General features: G+C 44.1%; 1 protein-coding gene across 1 annotated transcript in view; it reads right to left on the minus strand.

Moving 5' to 3' along the window:
• Positions 1-22050, minus strand: part of KDM7A (lysine demethylase 7A) — a 98529-nt gene that overhangs the window by 58815 nt on the left and 17664 nt on the right. Inside the window, exon 2 of the mRNA XM_065581954.1 lies at positions 12926-13011. Within this exon, the coding sequence (XP_065438026.1) occupies positions 12926-13011 (86 nt within the window). The remainder of the gene's footprint in view (positions 1-12925; positions 13012-22050) is intronic.

Consider the following 22050-nt stretch of genomic DNA (forward strand, 5'->3'; position numbering starts at 1 on the left):
CTTGCCTATTGTCTCAGAAAAATCACAATCTAGATTTTAGGCAGGGACTGTCAGTGTTATTTGTTTGGTTTGTACAATGGGGATTTAATCCTGTTTGGGGTCTTTAAGTGCCACCACAACAGAAACAGGCTGGACCTATGGGATTTGAAAGAGGTTGAAACAAGATAAAAAGCAGTGTTGCCAACATGCATGAGTGTTTTTCTTGGGAGCTCCTGATCCTACAGTCAATTGACTACATGAGAGCCTCACCTTTAAAAGTCCTGTGGCACCTTATAGACTAACAGATGTATTGGAGCATGAGCTTTTGTGGGTGAATACCCACTTCGTTGGATGCATCCGATGAAGTGGGTATTCACCCACGAAAGCTCATGCTCCAATATGTCTGTTAGGCTATAAGGTGCCACAGGACTCTTTGCTGCTTTTACAGATCCAGACTAACACGGCTACCCCTCGGATACTCAGCTTTAAAAAACGTTCTAGCCCTCATGATTAGGGAGAGAAGCTTGAAAACATAACCCAAGTGTAACCTAAAGGCTTCAAAACCAGTAGGCAAAGAATAAGAATTTATTAGTAATTTTTAAAATACCACTATTTTTAAGCTATTCATGATTACTCATTTTTTAATGCTTCGAGTTGGCAATAGCGCAACCCTCAACCAAAACACATTTGCAGTGATCACCATGTCTACACAGTAGGAGTAGGAATACAATATGGTGACCCACATTTTCAAAAACATGTATGAAATATCTGATAAGTGCACAAGTAAAGCTGACATGTGGATACTCAAACTGCATACCCATAGGATACCGTGCATTGTCAAGTCAGGAGCACACACTTGGGCTGAAGTGTGAAAAATAAATTGAGTAATTTTCTGATATATTAGTTAAATTTGATCTTTACATCTTTAAACTACACAGCAGAGTTCCTTTAGGTACTGAAGTCTGCCTTTATTAGCATAGCGGATTCTTTGGTGAGCCGGAAGTCAGCCTTAATTGACATTTGATAATATGGAGTTTGCACTTTTTATATCTTTAGTCTTACAAGTTAAATTGTTATGAACAATCTTTTAATGATTAGGTGGGGAAATATCCATAACATATATACTCCCTACAACTGCAATACAACTTCCTTTTAATCTGAACATAATTATGTTTAAGCTTCTTTCAAAACAATTTTGGAAAAACATATTTCAAGAAATAGGGATTATTATTATTATTATTATTATAAAAGTGCCATGCAAATGCCTGTCCTCACTTTCTGGTGACACTGTAAATAAGAAGAGGGCAGCATTACCTCCTGTAAATGTAAACAAACTGGTTTGTCTTAGCGATTGGCTGAACAAGAAGTAGGACTGAGTGGACTTGGACTTGCAGCATCCATATCTCCATCTCAAATGGATGTAACCATGCATATTCCTGAAGAAAAAAGTGTAGATCAGAGATGAGTGTGGTGAAGGCACAAGAAACAGCTGCTGCTGAGTTTAGTTCCTTAAGTCTAGATGATCCGGGACTGTGGACTCACTTGAGCAGTAGCATGAGGGACTTCCTTGTACTGCATGGGCCACAGAAAGTGAAAAACTTCATGTTCCCCAAAGACAATGAAAATAGAAGTTTCCATCCATTGCTGGCAGGAAATCCCCAATGGTGACAAAGTGGAAAGACCACGGCTTATGTATTCAAAAACCCACAATGCTGCACACTGTTTTTGTTGCCAACTCTTCCAGTCTAATGTTCCAGCCACATTGGGTTCTACAGGAACAAAGGACTGGAAAAATCTGGCATGCCATGAGAAGGCAGCAAATCAGCAGAGATTATTCCATATGTGGAAAGAGCTTGAGATGAGACTAAGGTTAAAGGCCACCACAGATGATCAGCATCAAGAGAAGATTGCATCAGAGACTCTTCACTTGCAAAATGTTCTGAAAAGGCTCATTGCCATTATGAGAATGCTTGCTACCCAAAACCTAGCACTGCGTGGCACTTCAGATCAGCTGTATGTGCCAAACAATGGAAACTTCCTTAAAATTGTGGAGCTGATGGCTGAGATTGATGCTGTACTTCAGGAGCATCTAAGAAGAGTCACCACCCAAGAAATGTACACACACCACTACCTTGGAAAAACAATTCAAAATGACATCAAACAGTTACTGGCAACAAAAGTCAAACAGAAGATTGTGGCAGATCTGAAGTCAGCAAGATATTACTCTGTTATTCTGGACTACACACCTGACATCAGCCATACGGAACAAATGATTTCAATGGTGCGTTTCGTAACAACAACAGAACCTAGTGAAAAAGTCCCTGCAATAGTGACTGTGAGAGAGCATTTTCTAGAATTTATTGACATTGATGATACTACAGGAGCTGATATGATAAATGTGCTTCTTAAAAAGCTGGAAGATACGGGAATTGCAATAGCTGACATGAGAGGTCAGGGCTACGATAATGGTGCAAACATGAGAGGAAAGAACAGGAGTGCAGACATGGATCCGAGAGTTAAACCCTCGAGCTTTTTTTGTCCCGTGCAGTTCTCATTCATTGAACTTGGTGGTCAGTGATGCAGCATCAGCTTCTAGTGAAGCTGCTGAATTTTTTAATGTAATTCAAAGCATCTATGTATTTTTCTCTGTATCAACTCATCAATAGCAAATTTTGAAGCAACATCTAGGAACATCCTCTCTGACACTGAAACCACTGAGTGCCACACGATGGGAAAGTCGAGTGGAGGCAATAAAGCCTATCAAACACCAAATTAGGAAGATAAATGATGCCATAGTTGCCATTATGGAGGATAATGCTATGACAGGAACTGTTCATGGGAGAACAGTGGCAAAGGGAAAATGGAATCACCAGAAACATACATAACTTCAAATTTCTGTGTGGCTTAGTGTTGTGGCATGACATACTGTTTGAAATAAATGTTGTAAGCAAGAGACTCCAAGGTGTTGACCTTGATATATCTGGAGCAATGGAACAACTGGACAAAGCAAAGTCATACCTACAGTCTTACCGGTCAGATGAGGGATTTAAAAATGTTCTGAAGAGTGCACAGAAGTTGGCAGAGGAACTTCACACTGAAGCTATTTTCCCACCCATTCAAGAATACAAGAGTCACCAAAGACGACGACATTTTGATTACGAGGCACTTGATAATCCCATAAGAGACCCCAAACAACAATTCAAAGTTGAATTCTTTAACCAGGTGCTAGACTGTGCAATACAGTCAGTTGAAGAACGTTTCATAGAGCTCAAGGAACACAGCAGTATATTTTGGATGTTGTATGATATTCCAAAACTCCTCACTATACCTGAAGACCTACACCAGCAATGCAGGGCACTAGAGATCATGTTGACACATGATGACATGTGTGATATTGATGCAAATGATTTAGGTGATTAACTGAAAGCCCTTTCAAGATAAATTTCAGCAGGATCAACTCCAAAGGCTGTTCTGGAATATATGTGCACAAATAAGATGACCACCCTCTTTCCAAATGCTTTTGTTACTCTGCGCATACTTCTAACTCTTCCTGAAACAGTTGCCAATGGAGAACGCAGCTTCTCCAAGCTGAAGTTAATAAAAACACATCTACACTCCACAATGACACAGGAGAGGCTGGTCGGCCTTGCAACCATCTCAACAGAGCATGAGCTGGCCTAGACCGTGGACCTTCAGGAAGCAGTTCAAATCTTTGCAACCAAGAAGGCACGGAAAGCACCACTTTGATTATTCAAACAGATAAAAATGCCAGTGTTTACTATGCAGACAAGGAAAAGTTACATTTGTTGTTCAGGTGACTGAAAGTTAAGTGTTACTTAAAATTTTTGAACAAGGCATTTTAAGTTGTTCGTTCTCCTTTATTGGGAAAGCAATACCATGAGAGGAGTAAAACAGGAAGAAGACAGAATTGAGACCTTTCAAAGTTTTGGCCCAAGCGAGGGGGCATAGCAGCGTCATTTGAGCTCCCCACTTCAGGTGCCAAAATGTTGTGGGCCGGCCCTGCCTCCTCCTGCCCATAGAGTCAGTACAGCAATGGATGAGCAGCCTGCTTCTTCGGTCTGCCACCCTCTGCTGTGTTGTGTGTGGTGAGAAGTGCTGCAAGACCTTACTCTTGTAGTTGAGTCCCACTGGGTTGAGGTTGGATTGCAGGACTCTAAGAAGAAGGCTGTCCAGGACTGGTACTACCATTTAGGCCAGCTAGGCGGTTGCCTAGGGTGCCAAGATTTGGGGGCGCCAAAAAGTGGCGCCCCCAATTTTTTTTTTACATCGTTCCAGCAGCTGCTGCGCTGGGAGGGAGAAGGAGTCTAAGACGCCAGCAGGCAGCTCAGGGGTTCCCGGCTGCCGGCGACGCGCGGACACGGGAACCCCTAGGCTGCCTGCCAGCGGCTCAGACGCCCTCTCCCTCCCAGCGCAGCGGCCGCTCCATCCCATGCGATTCTTCTCATTGCCGGCAGGGGGGCCGGCGGCTGGGCAGAGCTCTGCAGCTCTGCTTAGCACACGTGGCACAAGCCTGCCGACGGGCGCGACAGCAGGGCTTCTAGAGGAAAGGGGCAGCTGCCTCCTGGCTCAGCCTCCACAGTCAGCCCCAGCGGGAGGCACGGAGAAGAAAAGAGTCTCAGGCGGCAGTCTGGTGGAGCGGAGGAAGAAAGAGGACCCTCACGCCCGTGCCTTGGGCAAGGTAAGTGCTTCCCCACAGCTCGGACTCAGGCGCCTGTGCTCCTGCCCCCTTGGTCCTTGGCTGGTCCCTGCTCCTGCTCCACTTGTGCATGGGCGGCTGGAGAGGACGGCAGCCTGCAGAGCTGAGCTGCCCCAGTGCCCCCCTCTCCCTGCTCCAGCCTCTGTCATGCCCAGTATCTGAGTTCAGGGCCGCCCGGGAGGGCAAGTGGGGCAATTTGCCCCAGGCCCGGCAGGGGCCCCCACGAATCTGTCAGAGGCTCCCCCTGCCCTACGAGTACGTCGGAGGCTCCTGGGAGAGGGGGTAAGCAGCATGGTAAGGGGCCGGGACCAGGCACCCCCGCCCCCAGCCTCCATCCCCCACAGCCCTGACCCCCAGCTCCGAGCCCAGACCCTCTGAGCCAGAAACCCCCCGACCCCATCCCCCCCACAGCCCTGACCCCAGCTCCAAGCCCAGCCCCTCTGAGCCAGGCACCCCCCGACCCCATCCCCCCCACAGCCCTGAGCCCAGCTCCAAGCCCAGCCCCTCTGAGCCAGGCACCCCCCGACCCCATCCCCCCCACAGCCCTGAGCCCAGCCCATGAGCCGGGAACCCTGAACCCAGAGCCCAGCTCCCCACCCAGCCCTGGGCAACAGTAGCACCACCTCCAGGCAGCGACAGCCAGTAGCATCAACCATCACCAAGCAACAGCCCATTATGTAATTGCAAAGGTATACATACCATTATAGCTTTTAATGTTTTTAAATAATGTATTTAGTGTATTTTCAAATTATTACAAATTAATTTTTGAATGTATTTCACTAGTTATTTTTACATTTCCAAATACATGTTATTATAGTATTGCAACTTTTTTTTATAGAAGGGACCCCTTGAATCCTCTGGGCGGCCTTGGAACATGACATTGCTCACACCATTGACTTGGAGGAACTTGTTCCTAAATTTGCTAAACTTAAAGCGCAGAAACAAATTCTAAATTATAACATGTTCCTCTGTGACCGTGTATTGTGTATAATGTATGTGATTTATTTGGGGGGGGGGCGGGGGGCAAGGTGGAAGTTTTGCCTAGGGCGCAAAATATCCTTGCACTGGCCCTGAGGCTGTCAACTGAACATTCATGAGGCGTACTTAAGTTTGGAACTGATCTCTCTCCTTGATTCAGCAGAGCCAGGATTTATTAGCAGTCAAGGTAAATTACAAAGCCTATTTCCCTCCCCACCCAACCCCAAAAAACATCCATCCATCTCTCCCTATCTATAGAAAAATCACATCACACTTTCGGAGAGGGGGTGGGCAAAAAGTTGGAGGAAGTTGGTGGATATTTACATGCACTATATTGTATTTTGATCCATAGGACAGGTGCACAGTGATGAAAGGTTAGAGAATTGATAAATGTCTTTTTGCACTGGTGTGGTTAACAAGGCTTTTAGACCCTAAACTAAACGTAATTAATAGCTTCAGGATTAGCAACATCTTATATCCTATACAAGAGATTAATTTTCCAAAACAATCAGGGCTGTAACAACTTTAACAACTCATCTCTAATGTTGTTAATTGAGGAGCAGATGTCACACCCATACAGATCAGAAACACTCTAGAAAAGGCAGGCAAAGCTAGAGTCTTAGGTGTAATCTCCATATGCCACTCAGAGAAAGGTCCATTACCCAATCTCTCAGCAATCTCTCAAATATCCTCAGGGAATTGGGGCGGGGGGGGAAGAAATCAATGTTGATAAGCTTTTAGAATAAAATTCAAAACTCCATCCAAAACATTTCCCTAGGTAAGAGCTTAACAAGAAGAGGTTAGCCTTTAAAAAACCAAGACCAGGCCATTATGTACATAAGCATTTCACAAGATTTACTCTTTTCCATTCAATATTCTTCTCTTCATTATTAAAATGTTTTAATCATTACACTCCAAGATACATACCTCTTTGCTCTTAGGGCTGAATGAAAAAGGAAGAACCTGCTCCATCCACTCTCCACACAATTTAAATATGCTCACAAGAGGAAAACACATGCACAGTTTGCCACCAAAGAGGCTACTATTTTCTTTTAATAGTAATCTGAATGAGATTCATATTCTTCAAAAGCAGATTTAATCCCAAACTAGCCATTAAATTACAGGAACAGGTAATGATTTAATGATCCAGAGTATTTCATTTTGAACATTTTCTAGAGACCAAATAAAAAAGTCTAATAGGAGCCAGTTTCCCAGAAACCTAGGGTAAGAAATTGTACGAACTTTACAGTATACAGGAGTCATCCCTTCAGTGCTACTAGCAGACAGACAAACTTGAGATTTTTGCTTTCTGTGTCTCTTCTCTAACTCTTCAAGGTACTTGGTTGTTCCGGTAACCTGTGCTTTTAACTGGCTCAGCTCTTGGCAAAGATATCCGATGCTATCTACAACTGCTATCACTAACTTAAGTTGCAACCAAATGATTCCCTGCTTCTTTACTTGCTCAAGAAATCTGTCCACTGAGGTATGCAAGTAACCCATCAAGGAATGAAGTGAAGTTTTTCATCTTTTCACTTATGATCTGCACCACAAACGGATCTAATGAAGAGGGAATGGATGGAGAAGAAGTCTCTGCTGGCACTGTGTCTGAATGATGGTTTCTTTTGCAATTCCTAGGAGATTTAGACTAATTCCTATGAGATTTAGGTTCACATAGGGATGTGTGGGGATTTGTTTATAAATCAGGAAACTGGAATGGAGACAGGCAATGAGAAAAATTACAAAGACATAAGAGGATAGCATGGCACTGCACCCCATATTCTTCACAGTAATATTATATGATTATGACATACTCAATATATTTTACGCAAGATAGGTCATGTGAGATCATTGGAAAGGTTATGATTTACTGAATATGATTATCCTATTTGTATGCGTGTATCATTTTTGTATCTGAAGTTAGGAATATTGACTATGTATCTGCATCACAAATGTGTTTACACCTGGGGAACGCCCACTAGGCAAAAGACTGTCAGTCTAGATGGCTAGCTGGGAAGGGCCCATTCAGGCTACAGGACCATCAGAAAACAATAAGTATTAGAAGAAGATAATCTCCCACCAGGGAGCCTTCCTGAGGACACTGTAAACAGCCTCTGACTCATGGCTGCTAGGACACTACAGGGGCAGGTGACCAGGTCACCTGGTACTGGACGCCATCTTGGAATACCAGTGTTTTTCCACTGACTAGCATGGGAACGAAGCTTGGAGATACAGGATTCCCACCATATGTAAAAGCTATTTAACACAGGGGAGTGATATCATCGAGGTTTTTCACAAACTTCCTGCCCAAAGAGACTCCTGGAAACACTTGAACAAGGACTGAACTGGGAGGAAGTGCTGGACCCTGTGAAAGCAACACCTGGGGTTTTAAGCTGTAAGCAAATACAGCTGTCCTCTGAAGAATTTTTGCAGCCTGCTCGAATCATCATTTAGAGTAAGAATTTGCTACTCATATCCAATCTCTTTAGTATATTAAGCTTAGTTTGCATGTTTTGTTTGCTAGGTAATCTGCTTTGATCTGTTTGCTATCCCTTATGATCACTTAAGATCTATCTTCCGTAGTTAAACTTATTTTTGCTTTGTCTAAAACCAGTGTGTGAAGTCATAACTTGGGGTGGAGAGCAGTTGCATATCCTTCTGCACATTGAGGGAGGGGGTGAGTATCATGAGCTTATGCTGTACAGTTCTCTGTGCAGCGCAAGATGGTATAATTTTGGATTTACACTCCAGAGTGGGGTGCATGCCTTAGAAACTGGGAGGTGCCTTAGCTGTGCCCCCATGCAGGGGCTGGTTAAAGAACCTGCGTGGGTGTGTCCCTACCTGTATGTGTGCTGGAGCCTGAGGGATTGGCAGGCTAGTCACAGCAATACAGTGTATAGGGAGCCCAGGCTGGTGGATCAGGGGGCTCAGTGGTACCCCAGTTCCAGGTGGCACCCTGGAGGAAACCCATCACAGATAAATCCCCATTGAAGTTGCAGCTCTCAGATTTCTTTGGACTGCCCTTTGTGTGAGGCCTGCTGTTCATGGAAGAAAGAAAAGACATAGAACCTGCCAAGCTGTTCTTTCAATTGCTGGCTTCTTCAGGATTTGAAACTAGAAATTAATCTCCAGTCCTTCCCAATTTCCAAGTATTAGAGACTTGACAAAAAATGGTTACTACCCTTTCGTAACTGTTGTTCTTTGAGATGTATTGCTCATGTCCATTCCATTGTAGACGTGTGCTCGCCACATGCACCGGGGACAGAAGTTTTTCCCCTCAGTGGTATCTGTAGGGGACTGGCTCTGGCGTCCTCTGAAGTGACTCGCATATGCGCCAGTATAAGGAGTGCCGCTAACTCCCCCACACACACACACTTCTTCCCGGAACTCCAACAGAGGAGAAGGAGGGAGGGTCTTGGAATGGACATGAGCAACACATCTCAAAGAACAACAGTTATGAAAGGTTAGTAACCGTTTTTTCTTCGAGTGATTGCTCATGTCCATTCCATTGTAGGTGACTCCCAAGCAGTACCTCTTGAGGCAGGCAGGAGTTCATGGATGTGTCAATTGCAACACAGCTCTGCCAAATCCAGCATCATCTCTGGCCTGCTGGGTAATGGCGTAACGCGTGGTGAATGTGTGTCCTGAAGACCACATTGCAGCCCTGCAGATGTTCTGGATAGGGACATTCACCAGGAAGGCAGCCAAAGATTTCTGAGCCCTAGTAGAGTGAGCCTTCACTATCAGTGGAGGCACAGCCTGCACCAACTCGTAACAAGTGCGGATGCAGGTGGTGATCCAGTTTGAAATCCTCAGAGGACACCAGAAGGCCTTTCATCCTGTCAGCAATCACAAAAAAAAAAAAAGAACTGAGCCGATCTGCAGAAGGGGTTGGTGTACTCCAAATTTAAAGCCAGGGAATGCCTGACATCTAGAATGTGCAAGCGTTTCTCCTCATTGGTTGGGTGAGGCTTTTGACAGAACACTGGGAGGAAGATATTCTGGTTGACATGGAAGTGTGACACCAACTTTGGCAGGAAGGCCGGATGGGGCCACAGCTGAACCTTGTCCTTGTAGAACACCATATACAGGGGCTCCGGAGTGAGGGCTTTATTCTCAGACACTCACCTCGCTGAAGTAATAGCTACAAGGAATACAATGGACCCGTGAGACTGGAGAGGACCAGGTTAAGGTCCCATTGGAGAACTGGGCCCCGGATCAGTAGAAAACGTCTTTCAAGGCTTTTCAGGAACCTGATCATCTCCTAATGTGAGAGTAGAGATCTACCCTGGACACGGGGATGGAAAGACAATATGGCTGCCAGGTGCACCTTGATCGAGGAAAAGGCAAGGCCCTGGTGCTTCAAGTGAAGCAGGTAATCCAGGATGGACTGCAAGGACAACTGGGTAGGGGAGATATCCTGCTCTGACACCAGCAGGTGAAATGCTTCCACTTTGCCAGGTAAGTCATTCTGTTGGAAGGCTTTCTGCTCTCCAAGAGAACCAAGTAGGGCCTGATGTTTGGACACTCTTAGGTGGAGGCTGGCCATAGAATAAATCTTTATACCAAAAAGATCGAGCTTCTTTGCCTCCTTATTCTTAGGGGTTGATCCCAGTTAGCCTTGTCTATTATGCTCATTGGCTGCTGACGCTGAGAGCGAGCTTGAGGCAGCGGGTATGTACTGGTATTCAAACCCCTTAGCAGAGACATAGTACTCCCGCTCTGCCAGCTGAGAGATGGGGGGCAGGGAGGAGGGGGTTTCCCAAAGGGCTTCGATCAGTTTCACAACTCCCTCACGTACTGGTAATGCCACCTTCAAGGGGGCTGCTGCACTCAGCACATTGAACAGGGAGTCTGAAGGCTCCACCAGCAACTCGACTTCCATCCCGAGATTCAATACCACCCTCTTCAAAAGCTCCTGGTGGGCCTTTATGTCATCCTGAGGGACCGTGTGAGAGGGCCCTGCTATCGCCTCGTCGGGTGAAGATGAGAAGGAGGCAGGTATAGATAGGCGTAGTAACTCCACTGCCTCTGCCAGGGAAGCCTCGATTGGAGCTGGCTGTCCCTGGGGAGCTTTCTCTAACTCCGCTTCCAAGTCGGAGGTGGGCGGGAGACTGTGGACGACCGTCTTTCCGATGCTCCCGAGACCAATCAATGCCCCTGCAATGGTTGGGGAAATGCCCCGGGATTCCACAGGTGTCAGGAGTTGGCCATGACCAGGGGTTCCACAGGTGTCAGGGATTGGCCACTGGCCCTGGAGCCATGCAGCCCCTGGGGGCCCAGAAGGAAATGCCAATGCACCGGCGGGTGGCCTTGGCCTGCGGGCAGGTCTTACTTCTCGTTTTCAGAGCCCTAGGAAGGGGAGGCTTGTCTGGGAGACCAGAATGGGACTGATGTTGCCTGTCTACCCTGTTCCCGTCGGCTCTCTCTGCGGACCTCTGCTGGGGAGCTGTACCAGGACCATGTCTCTTGGTGCCATGATTGACGCTTCATGCTATGAGAACGGTGCCACCCCCTGGACTGGGAGTGAGAGGATCAACGTCTTGGATGCCATCAACGCACCCGTGGGGATCCGGCAAACTGGAGATCCAGACACTCTGGGTGCTGGGGCTCTGGGGACTGGCAACACGCCTCCAAGGGGCTGCTCCAGACAGCCGACGATCAATGCCGGGATCCCAGTGAACGCTGCCTACAGACCGGGGGAACCATGCCGGGAACTCTGGCAGGTAAGCCGACCCGCATCGGGGGGCTGGTGGTACTACTCAGGTGAGCGCTGGTGGGGCAACCCCTGCACTGACAAACTGCTGGATGGGTCCCAGGGCAGGTTTTCCCCTTGAATTTGACACCTCAGTAGCTGGTGTGGACAGCACCAGAAGGGACAATATGTCTGTAGCGACCTGAAAGACCTCCGGCATGGACAGCACCACCAGGTGCCGAGTGCCTCTGCTGCTTTCCGGGGATCGAAGGGAACTTGACAGCTCAATAGGTGCCGGAGCCTGGCCACAGTCCACGGCAAAAGAGCTGCCCCTCGTGGGTCTTTGCTCTCCTCCGGCTCTCTCCTTCCCTTTATAGGACACAGGAAATGCCCTTTCCCAACATTTCTTTGCTTTTTAGCCGGTACTGGGGATGGGATCAGCTCCGGTCTGAGGTTGGTGCCGGTGGCGCATTCCACACCGAGGCTGCAGTGCTCAGAGCAGAGTCCGATCTAGTCGGCTCCGATGCCAGTATGAGAGCTGACTCCATAAGGAGCGCTCAAAGACGAATGTCCCACTCCTTTTTCATTTGTGGCCTGAAGCTCTTACAGATGAGACACTCGCTCATGTGGGTTCCCCCAAGCACTTTAGGTAGCTTTCATGGGGATCACTGACTGGCATAGGTTTCTTGCAGCAGTCACAAGGCTTGAACCCCAGGGACCAGGACATGACCCATCCCTAGACTAAGTTCTGTCCAGGACTAATCAACTGTTACTAACTCTAACACTACTGGAACTATAATACTATACAAGTTTTTAACAACTGTATACAAAAGGTTCACAACTAGACACAGCTGAGAGACATAAACTTGCCGAGGCAAGGAGATGTTCAAGCATCATCACAGGTGGTAAAAAGGAACTGAGGGAGGGGGGAGCTGACGGCACCCCTCTTACCACTACATACACGCACCACTCCAGTACCAGAGCCAGTCCCCTACAAATATCTCTGAGGGAAAAGCTTCCGGCACTGGTGTGTGTGGCAAGCACACACCCTACAATGGAATGGACATGAGCAATCACTTGAATAAGAGCTCCTTGTTTTTATAGTGTGGTCCTTTAGGATTTTTTCAGTTTTCACTTCCCTGCTATTTTCACCAGTGTCCAATGAAGCATGAGAAGAATGATGCACCATCATTGCCTACACTCAAGTCACTTAAAAAGTGACTACCATCCTCTCCCACCTACAACTCAATTTTGTTTTCTTCAGACTCCAGTCACAATCCAAATATTCGGTTAAATTACTCTGTGTTTGATCTTTAGTTGTGGTTTACATTTTTATGGGATAATGACAGTTAGGAAAAAAAGTCTGTAGGTGCTCTAACCCAAGTTATCTGCTGCCATGCATCATGTGAACCTCCCCAGACTATTTTTTAAAACTTAGAATTAGCCATAAATAGCCTGTTACATTTTGAGTGTCCTTCCAAACAATTTTTTCCAGTTCCAGGTTGGGGAAAGAATATCCATAGTCATTTACACCCTTTGTTTGAGCATTCAGTACTTACTTAAGGATAGTCCATGCAGAACTGCACAGTTGGGACAGTGGTACAGATCAATATCAACAGCATGGTGCTCCTCTACCTTGACACAACTGAAAAAGAAAAAAAATATTTTCAATGCTCATGAGAATTAAAAAAAAAAAATCTCAAGAGTCCAAGTCCTTTTATTTTCCTCTCTATCCCACCCCACCCAAAAAAAATCAATGTTAAGTCTAGCAACATTTACCAGACCACATTGCAGCTTTATGCACTCAGAACTACATACATCAAGACTCCACTCTAGAGCCAAACTATATTGGTCACTTTCAACATCTATACAGCTACTTTAACAATATGCAAATCAAAGTTTAATTGAGAATACCATTAAAGTATCTGATAAAAAGTAACCAGATGGAAGTAAATTCCACAGCGTAACTACACAAATGCTTTGATCTTAATTACAAGAAGCAGGGTGTGCAAGGTAATTAAAGCAAAGCCAGAAAAAAAAGGTATTACTGAAGTCTAAGTGCTGGTAGTTTACAGAAAACATCATGGAAGCTTTGTTGCTTCCCATGTGGCAATGCATGTCTTGGGTAGCATACTGTACAAAAAAAAATTTTTTAAAGCACACAGACTGCTATTCTCTCAAACATCAAAGGGAAATAAGGTATACTATTCATTTTTCCTTATACCTTCCCTTGCAACAGCAGCTAAAAGTGACCACACTAAGTGTATTCTTCTGCTCTGCAAAACATATGCATCCTTTTGAATAAACTTCTTTATAATGCTTATTATAAAATACCTACAATTAGACCATTTATAAACACATTATTTAGACCAAATATTACAGCAGGTTATTTCCTCTCTTGGTAAGATTACACCAACACATATGGATGGCTATAAAAACCCAGCAGGGTTGGAAAAGGTCAGTTTTTCTAGTCAAGATAGCTGGATATGAAATGAAGTATTGATAGTGATATTTTGCAGGTTTTTGCATCACTAGAGATTAATGATTTAGAAAAGCAGTGCTTATATAGAATTTTCTCAAGACAAATTTTATTGTTTAAATACTCTTTTTGCTGAGAGGCATCCAAAGTTTGGCAGAATTCCTCTCTCTTCAAAGTATGTGACTTGTTCATCAATAATGATGAAAGATTAAAGAACAGTTTTTATATCATAAATAGGGCCCTACCAAATTAACAGTCCATGTTGGTCAATTTCACAGTCATAGGATTTTAAAAATCTTAAATTTCATGGATTTCAGATATTTAAATCTGAAATTTCACAGTGTTGTAATTGTAGGGGTGTCAAGGCTGCTTCCCCACTCTGAACTTTAGGGTACAAATGTGGGGGCCTGCATGAAACTTCTAAGCTTAACTACCAGCTTAGATCTGGTCCGCTGCCACCACTCCCAAAGTGCTAATTCCCTTCCCTGGGTAGCCTTGAGAGACTCTTCACCAATCCCCTGGTGAATACAGATCCAAACCCCTTGGATCTTAAAACAAGGAGAAATTAACCATCCCCCCTCCTCTCTCCCACCAACTCCTGGTGGATCAAGATCTAACCCCCTTGGATCTAAAAATAAGGAAAAATCAATCAGGTTCTTAAAAAGAAGGCTTTTAATTTAAAAAAAAAAAGGTAAAAATCATCTCTGTAAAATCAGGATGGAAACTAACTTTACAGGGTAATCAAACTTAAAGAGCCCAGAGGAATCCCCTCTAGCCTTAGGTTCAAAGTTACAGCAAACAGAGATAAACACTCTAGCAAAAAGATACATTTACAAGTTGAGAAAACAAAGATAAAAACTAACACGCCTTGCCTGGCTGTTTACTTACAAGTTTGAAATATGAGAGACTTGTTCAGAAAGATTTGGAGAACCTGGATTGATGTCTGGTCCCTCTCAGTCCCAAGAGCGAACAACAACCAAAACAAAGAGCACAAACAAAAGCCTTCCCCCCACCAAGATTTGAAAGTATCTTGTCCCTTTATTGGTCCTTTGGATCAGGTGTCAGCCAAGTTACCTGAGCTTCTTAACCCTTTACAGGTAAAAGGATTTTGGAGTCTCTGTCCAGGAGGGATTTTATAGTACTGTACACAGGAGGGATGTTACCCTTCCCTTTATAGTTATGACAAGGGGTCCTGACCCAAAAAGGAGTTGTGGGAGGGAGGGGGGGGGGTCGCAAGATTATTGTAGGGAGGGTTGCAGTACTGCTTCTCTTACTTCTGTGCTGGTGACAGCGCTACCTTCAGAGCTGGGTGGCCGGAGAGCAGTAGCTGCTGGCCGGGAGCCCAGCTCTAAAGGCAGATCCACCGCCAGCAGTAGCACAGAAGGATGGTATGGTATGGTATGGTATTGCCACTCTTACTTCTGTGCTGCTGCCTTCAGAGCTGGGCGCTCAGCCAACAGCCACTACTCTCCGGCCGTCCAGCTCTGAAGGCAGCACAGAAATAAGGGTGGCAATACTGTGACCGCCCCAAATAACCTTGAGATGCCCCTCCCCACAACCTCACTTTGGGTAAGGACCCCCCACTTTGAGAAACACTGTTCTCTGTGAAAACGATAGTTCAGACACTCCCCGAGTTACGTAAACCCGACGTACGCCAATCCGAGCTTACAGAAAAAGTTCTGGAAACAAGAAATGGGGGGGGGGGGAAGTTGTTGTTGTTTTGTGCAATGGTCAGAATACGTTTCCGACTTACGCAAAATTCGAGTTACGCATAAGTCGGGGAGCGTCTGTATAGGGTAAACACACAAAAAAACAGATTTCACGAGGGGAGACCAGATTTCATGGTCCATGACACGTTTTTCATGGCCACGAATTTGGTAGGGCACTAATCATAAAAGTTTACAAAAACAGAAAAGACTGAACATTCATATTAATAAATCCCATGCAAACAGATAATTACCGATACTATTGCCATGTAAATTAGGCCCCAAGCCATAACAGACCCAACATCTACAGCAAATTGGTTAAAAATGCAAAGCTCATGTGCCATATCTGACTTGTCAAGAAGAGAGTGCTCTTCAGTGACATCCACTGGGGTCTAGGTATCTTATCACATTTAGTCACAAGTGTTTATATATGGTAGCATGAGAAGTCAATTAAAATGTTTGTATTCATGGAACACAACTAATGAACTCTGCATCAAAGTTTAACTGGCTCTGCATTCAAAATAAATAGTTGTATTTACACAAATGTTTATTTTATTGTCTATAACAATACATTAGAAGTGGTCTAAAGATAAAATAGAAATGCTCTTAAGTTTAACAAGAAAATATTAAATGCTCCCACTGACCAGATAAAGAAGATTTATCAAATAGAACCTTTTGTAAAAATATGTAGGTTTCATTGGGTAATTTCACAGCTATCAAAAAACTCAACCAGAGTATTAAAAGCTAATCTCTTCCCCCCCAACCCCTTCACCTTTAATTGTGATAAGAGTTTTAAGATGGTTTCAGATAGATGTTTTTATTAGGCACATTTTTTCATTTTTATTTTTATTATAAAGGACAAACTTAAAAAAACCTTTAAACACATCATATATATATATATATATATATATATATATATATATATATATATATATATTAAAAGAATGCCATGAAACTCTTTAATTCACTAGAATTGAGAGGCACAAGTCAAACTCCTGACTATGCCATAGAAAACTGTTCTAAGTGCACCACAAAATATCCACAATCTTCGTACAACATGTACACTCAAACTTTAAGGCCAGAAGGGACCATCATGATTGTCTAGTCCAGCGGTTCTCAACCCGCAGCCCAATTAGCACACAGCTGGGGCCCACCCATGCTGCAAAGAAAGATTTAAAAAAAAAAAAAAAAAAAAACCACTGTCTCTGCCAATCTGACCCAAGGGGAAATTCCTTCCCAAATCCAAATATAGCAATTAGTTAGACCCTGAGCATGTGGAAAATACCCACCAGCCAGACACCTATGAAAGTATTCCCTGTAGTACCAAGAGCCCTCTTCATATAGTGTCCCATCGCCAGCCATTGGAGATATTTGATGCTAGCTATCACAGATCAGCTACCTGCCATTGTAGGCCGTCTCATCATACCATCCCCCTCCATAAATTTATCAAGCTAAACTGAGGGGTTTTTATCCCCCACTACTCCCCTTGGAAGGCTGTTCCAGAAAGAAAACAGATTTAAAAAAAAAAAGAAAAGAAAAGAAAAAAAACCCACACATGTGCACAAAATATCTGAGGATACCAAACATTCAACATTTTTTCCCCCCCAAGCCCTCTCCTATTCAGTTTCTTCTCTCCTTTCCCATCCAAAAAAGAGCTTGAAAGCTGTTTAGGACTAATATTTGACTACAGAAATGAAGTACAAAACTGAAGTTGCAAGGCAGTTAAATTGAGTCTCCATGAAGTGTTTGCAAAGTGAAATACTAGAACTACACCTGTAACAACGGATTACAAATATACCTTCCCACCACCACTAGTAACAGAATCCTTTCAAAATTAGTTATATTGTTATATTAGCTACAGGGTTTATATGGAGGTTGTTTTGGTTTGTTTGTACAATGAAGAGAACTTTAAAACAAAATGATTTAGCCTCACTTAAGTGTATAGAATGCATATTAAATAAAACTGATATTTTGAAGGGGCTTTAAAATAAATTTTAAAAATGACATCTCCACAGGATTTTCTCTCCAAAAGATGCTTTTATAAAATAGAAAGAAAATCCCCATTTTAGCTACTTTGTGCTTGCAATAGTTATGTACGTGTTAAAGATTAATACCATGCCTTTTAAAATATACGGTATTATTGCTAATTTTCAAACTATCACAAATCAAAACAAAATTACTACACAAAAGGTTTAAAGCATGGCCTACAGTTCCTATGCTCAGTTTTGTATCTAGGTTGCACATGCCAACTAAACACTTTTACGTTAGTTCTACCTTTATTAGCAGAACCAGCTTTCAACTACTGCAAGATAAGCAAAGAATAGCCCCTCCCACTCCTTGTCCCTAGAAAAGAATGCCAACGTGAGCATTTTTATCCAGGGGAATGGGGGTGGAGATACCAAATCAGTTTGGCAGATCCCATGGAAGTCTGGTTAGTCATTAATTCAAGTCAATTGTCTCCAAGTGTCAAAAGGACGCCAAGTAAGCAAAATCTGAAGATTCAGACAACAGAAAGTGCTAAAGATGTCACTGTCCCAATCCACCAAATGGCTCTGGAGATATTCTGTAAGCAGAAAGTGTTCTGTTTAAGTCACAATTTGTCACTCCTTCAGGGAGCACATTTAAACAATCAAAAGATTTTAGAGCTTGGGTTGCAGATGAACACTGATAAACAGATTGAAAATTTTGTCATCAGATACAAACATTTCCTTCTGTATAGAAAAAGCAAGCTGAAAAAATGAACTGTATTTGAAGGCTAGTCTAAATAACTAAGACAAATCATTAATATTTGGAGAGTAAAACTAAGTCATTTAAACCTTAAATCTAAGATCAAACTGACTGATGAGGAAGTAGACTTAGACAAAGGATTCCAAAGATATTCATTTTTATATCACGCTACTAAGAATTGACCAAACTGAATTTTCTTTTTTTTCTTTTGTGGAAAAAAAGGAGCCAATAGCCATCCATTAGTCTTATTATATTCCAGTGTCATTCCAATACTGCATTATTAGTAAACAAAGATAAGAATGGCCATACTAGATCCATCTAGCCCAGTATCCTGTCCTCCAATAGTGGCCAGCGCCAAGTGTTTCAGAGGGAATGAAGAGAACAGGTAATCATCAAGTGATCCATCCCTTGTCACCCATTCCCAGCTTCTGGCAAACAGAGGCTAGGGACACCATCCCTGCCCATCCTGGATAATAGCCATTGATGAACCTATCCTCCATGAACTTATCTAGTTCTTTTTTTAACCCTGTTATAGTCTTCGCCGTTACAACATCCTCTGGCAAGGAGTTCCACAGGTTGACTGTGCATTGTGTGAAGAAATGCTTCCTTTTGTTTGCTTTAAACCTGCTGCCTATTAATTTCATTTGGTGACCCCTAGTTCTTGTGTTATGAGAAGTAAATAAAACTTATTTACTTTCTCCACACCAATCACGTTTTTAATAGATTCCTATCATATCCCCCCCTTCGTCGTCTCTTTTCCAAGCTGAAAAGTCACAGTCTTATTAATTGCTCCTCATATGGAAGCTGTTCCAAACCCCTAATCATGTTTGTTGCCCTTTTCCAATTTCAGTACATCTTTTTTGAGATGGGGAAACCACATCTACATGCAGTAATCAAGGTGTGGGTGTACCATGGATTTATATAGAGGCAATCTGAGATTTTCTGTTTTATTATCTATCCCTTTCTTGATGATTCCCAACATTCTGTTAGCTTTCTTGACTGCTGCTGCACATTGAGTGGATGTTTTCATAGAGCTATCCAGTGACACCAAGATCTCTTTGAGTGATAACAGCTAATTTTGAACCACCACTTTATATGTATAGTTGGGATTACGTTTTCCAAAGTGCATTATTCTGCATTTATCAACACTGAATTTCATCTGCCATTGTGTTACCCAGTCACCCGTTTTGAGAGATCCCTTTGTAACTCTTTGCAGTCTGCTTTGAACTTAACTATCCTGAGTAGTTTTGTATCATCTGCAAATTTTCCCACCTCATTATTTACCCCTTTTTCCAGATCATTTATGAATATGTTGAACAGTACTGGTCCCAGTAGAGAGCCCTGGGGGACACCACTATTTAGCTCTCTCAATTCTAAAAAATGACCATTTATTCCTACCCTTTGTTTCTTATCTTTTAACCAGTTACTGATCCATGAAAGGACCTTTCCTCTTATCCCATGACAGCTTACTTTGCTTAAGAGTCTTTGGTGAGGGACCTTGTCAAAGGCTTTCTGAAAGATAATATTCAGCTCTTATGTTGATTTAATTATGCTGACTCATTTGTTTCTTATAATTTATGCCAAACTGCTATGAACTAGGTAAATAAGTAATTCCTCATACATAACAAGCATAATTATAGAGCAAACTACTCAAGATGGGGCCAGTGATTATTATTTATATTTATATATTTTTTATTTATATTTTTGAACTGTGGTTACTGGTAAGTAAGCATGGGAGCTTTGCAAAAATACAGGTGGATTTATAAATTGTTCAGATGCATCAGCAGGCCTTCTGGTACTCAGACACCTTGGCTGCCACCAGATTCATGCTCTTCCAACCTCAACTTACATCCAAATTATAGGGTTGCCAGGTGTCCATTTTTCGACTGGAACACCCAGTCGAAAAAGGACCCTGGCAGCTCCAGTCAGCACCGCCATTTAATGGGGGCCATCAAAAGTCTGGTCAGCAGTGTAGCAGTGCTAAGGTAGGCTCCCTGCCTGCCCTAACTCCATGTCGCTCCTGGAAGCAGCGGCATGTCCCTGCGGCCGTAAGCACAGGGGCAGCCAGGCCATGGAGACTCTACATGCTGCCCTCGCCCAGAGTGCCAGTTCTGTAGCTCCCATTGGCTGGGAACCGCGGACAATAGGAGCTGCGAGGGTGGCGCCTGTGGACTGGGGCAGTGCGGAGAGCCACCTGGCCACCTTCAAGCCAGAGGGTGGTACCGGCCACTTCCAGGAGCCACCTGAAGTAAGTGCTGAGTAGAACCCTTTGCCTCATAGACGTTGAAGTACTGGTTCTATGGCTCCTAGTAATATATAGAGATATACCTATTTCCTAGAACTGGAAGGGACCCTGAAAGGTCATCGAGTCCAGCCCCGCCTTCACTAGCAGGACCAAATACTGATTTTGTCCCAGATCCCCAAGTAGCCCCCTCAAGGACTGAACTCACAACCCTGGGTTTAGCAGGCCAATGCTCAAACCACTGAGCTATCCCTCCCCCCAGATCCTTGAGGGGGCCACTTAAGGATCTGGGGCTCCTAACTAGAGGAGATGATCTACCTCTTGTCATAGTAAATTCTCATGAGAAGGGTTCCTGAAGACATGGTGTGATGGAGGAGGGAGGGAGGTAAAATGAATAGAGTACCCATTGAGAACCATTTTTAAGACCCATTGGTCTGATATTATGTGCTCCTAAGTGCTGTGGAACGCTGCCCAAATGGGTGGATAGTAGTGGTCAGCTGTCGAGGTTGGCGGGGGAGGGGGAGTGGTCTATCGACGCCTCAACCAACATGTCAAAATTGGTGCTTGGACATGGACAGCTGGGATGAGGAAGATTGAAGGTCAGATGGTTTATGCCACAAAAATGTCTCTCTCTCTTTGTGGCTCATAGTAATGCTAAACCATGTATTGGGAGTTGTGTGGTTTGTGCTGGGGCTGCTGACTAAATTTTCTCTTTTGTCCTGGCATGCAGATGCCCAGTGAACAGCGAATGGCACTAGAATCCTTCAGTGTGTGACAAGAGCCATCACTCTTCTCTGCAAAGAGCTTTGAAGGCACTAAGGGAAGTTCCTCAACAGTCGACTGCACCTCTTTCGGGAAGCCTGACAGATGAAGCCATGATGCATGTCACATCACCCAGACATGGAGATGGACCTGGCCACCGTGTCAGCTGCATCGAGGGCAGATTGTAGCATTGTCTTGGCCGCTAACTGTCCCTCTGGGATGATAGCCTTAAATTGGTTGCAATGCGACTCAGGCAGCTGCTCGATAAAATCGTTCAGTTTCTAATAGTTTACATAGTTGTATTTTGCCATCAGGGCTTGGGAACTGGCAATTTGAAACTGAAGCATGGCCAAGGAGTATGCCTTCCTCCCCAAAAGGTGCAAGCACTTCCAGTCCCTATCATAGGCAGTGGACCTCATCTGTTATGGACGGCTGTGGGAATTAATAGTGTCCACCACAATGGAGTTGGGTGAAGGGTAGTAGAAGAGGAATTCAGTCTCTCACTGGGACATATTTTTTTGTCTGCCTGCTCTCAGGTAGGTGACACCGATGGTGATGGTTTTTGCAGGGTCCAGAATTATCTCATTAATGGGTAGGACAATTTTTGAGGCAGGGGATGGAGTATGTCAAGGAGATGATGATGGTGGGTGCCCTCGACTTCTTCTAGCAGTATCTGGAGTGTCTGCCACTCTCTGCCAGGTCCTGGAAGAGGCAAAAGTCATCCGCCAGAGATGGTGGGGGAGGCATGACTGCCTCATCCAGGGAGGC

Source organism: Chrysemys picta, chromosome 1 (assembly GCF_011386835.1).
Source record: "Chrysemys picta bellii isolate R12L10 chromosome 1, ASM1138683v2, whole genome shotgun sequence".
In the NCBI taxonomy this organism is placed as follows: Eukaryota; Metazoa; Chordata; order Testudines; family Emydidae; genus Chrysemys; species Chrysemys picta.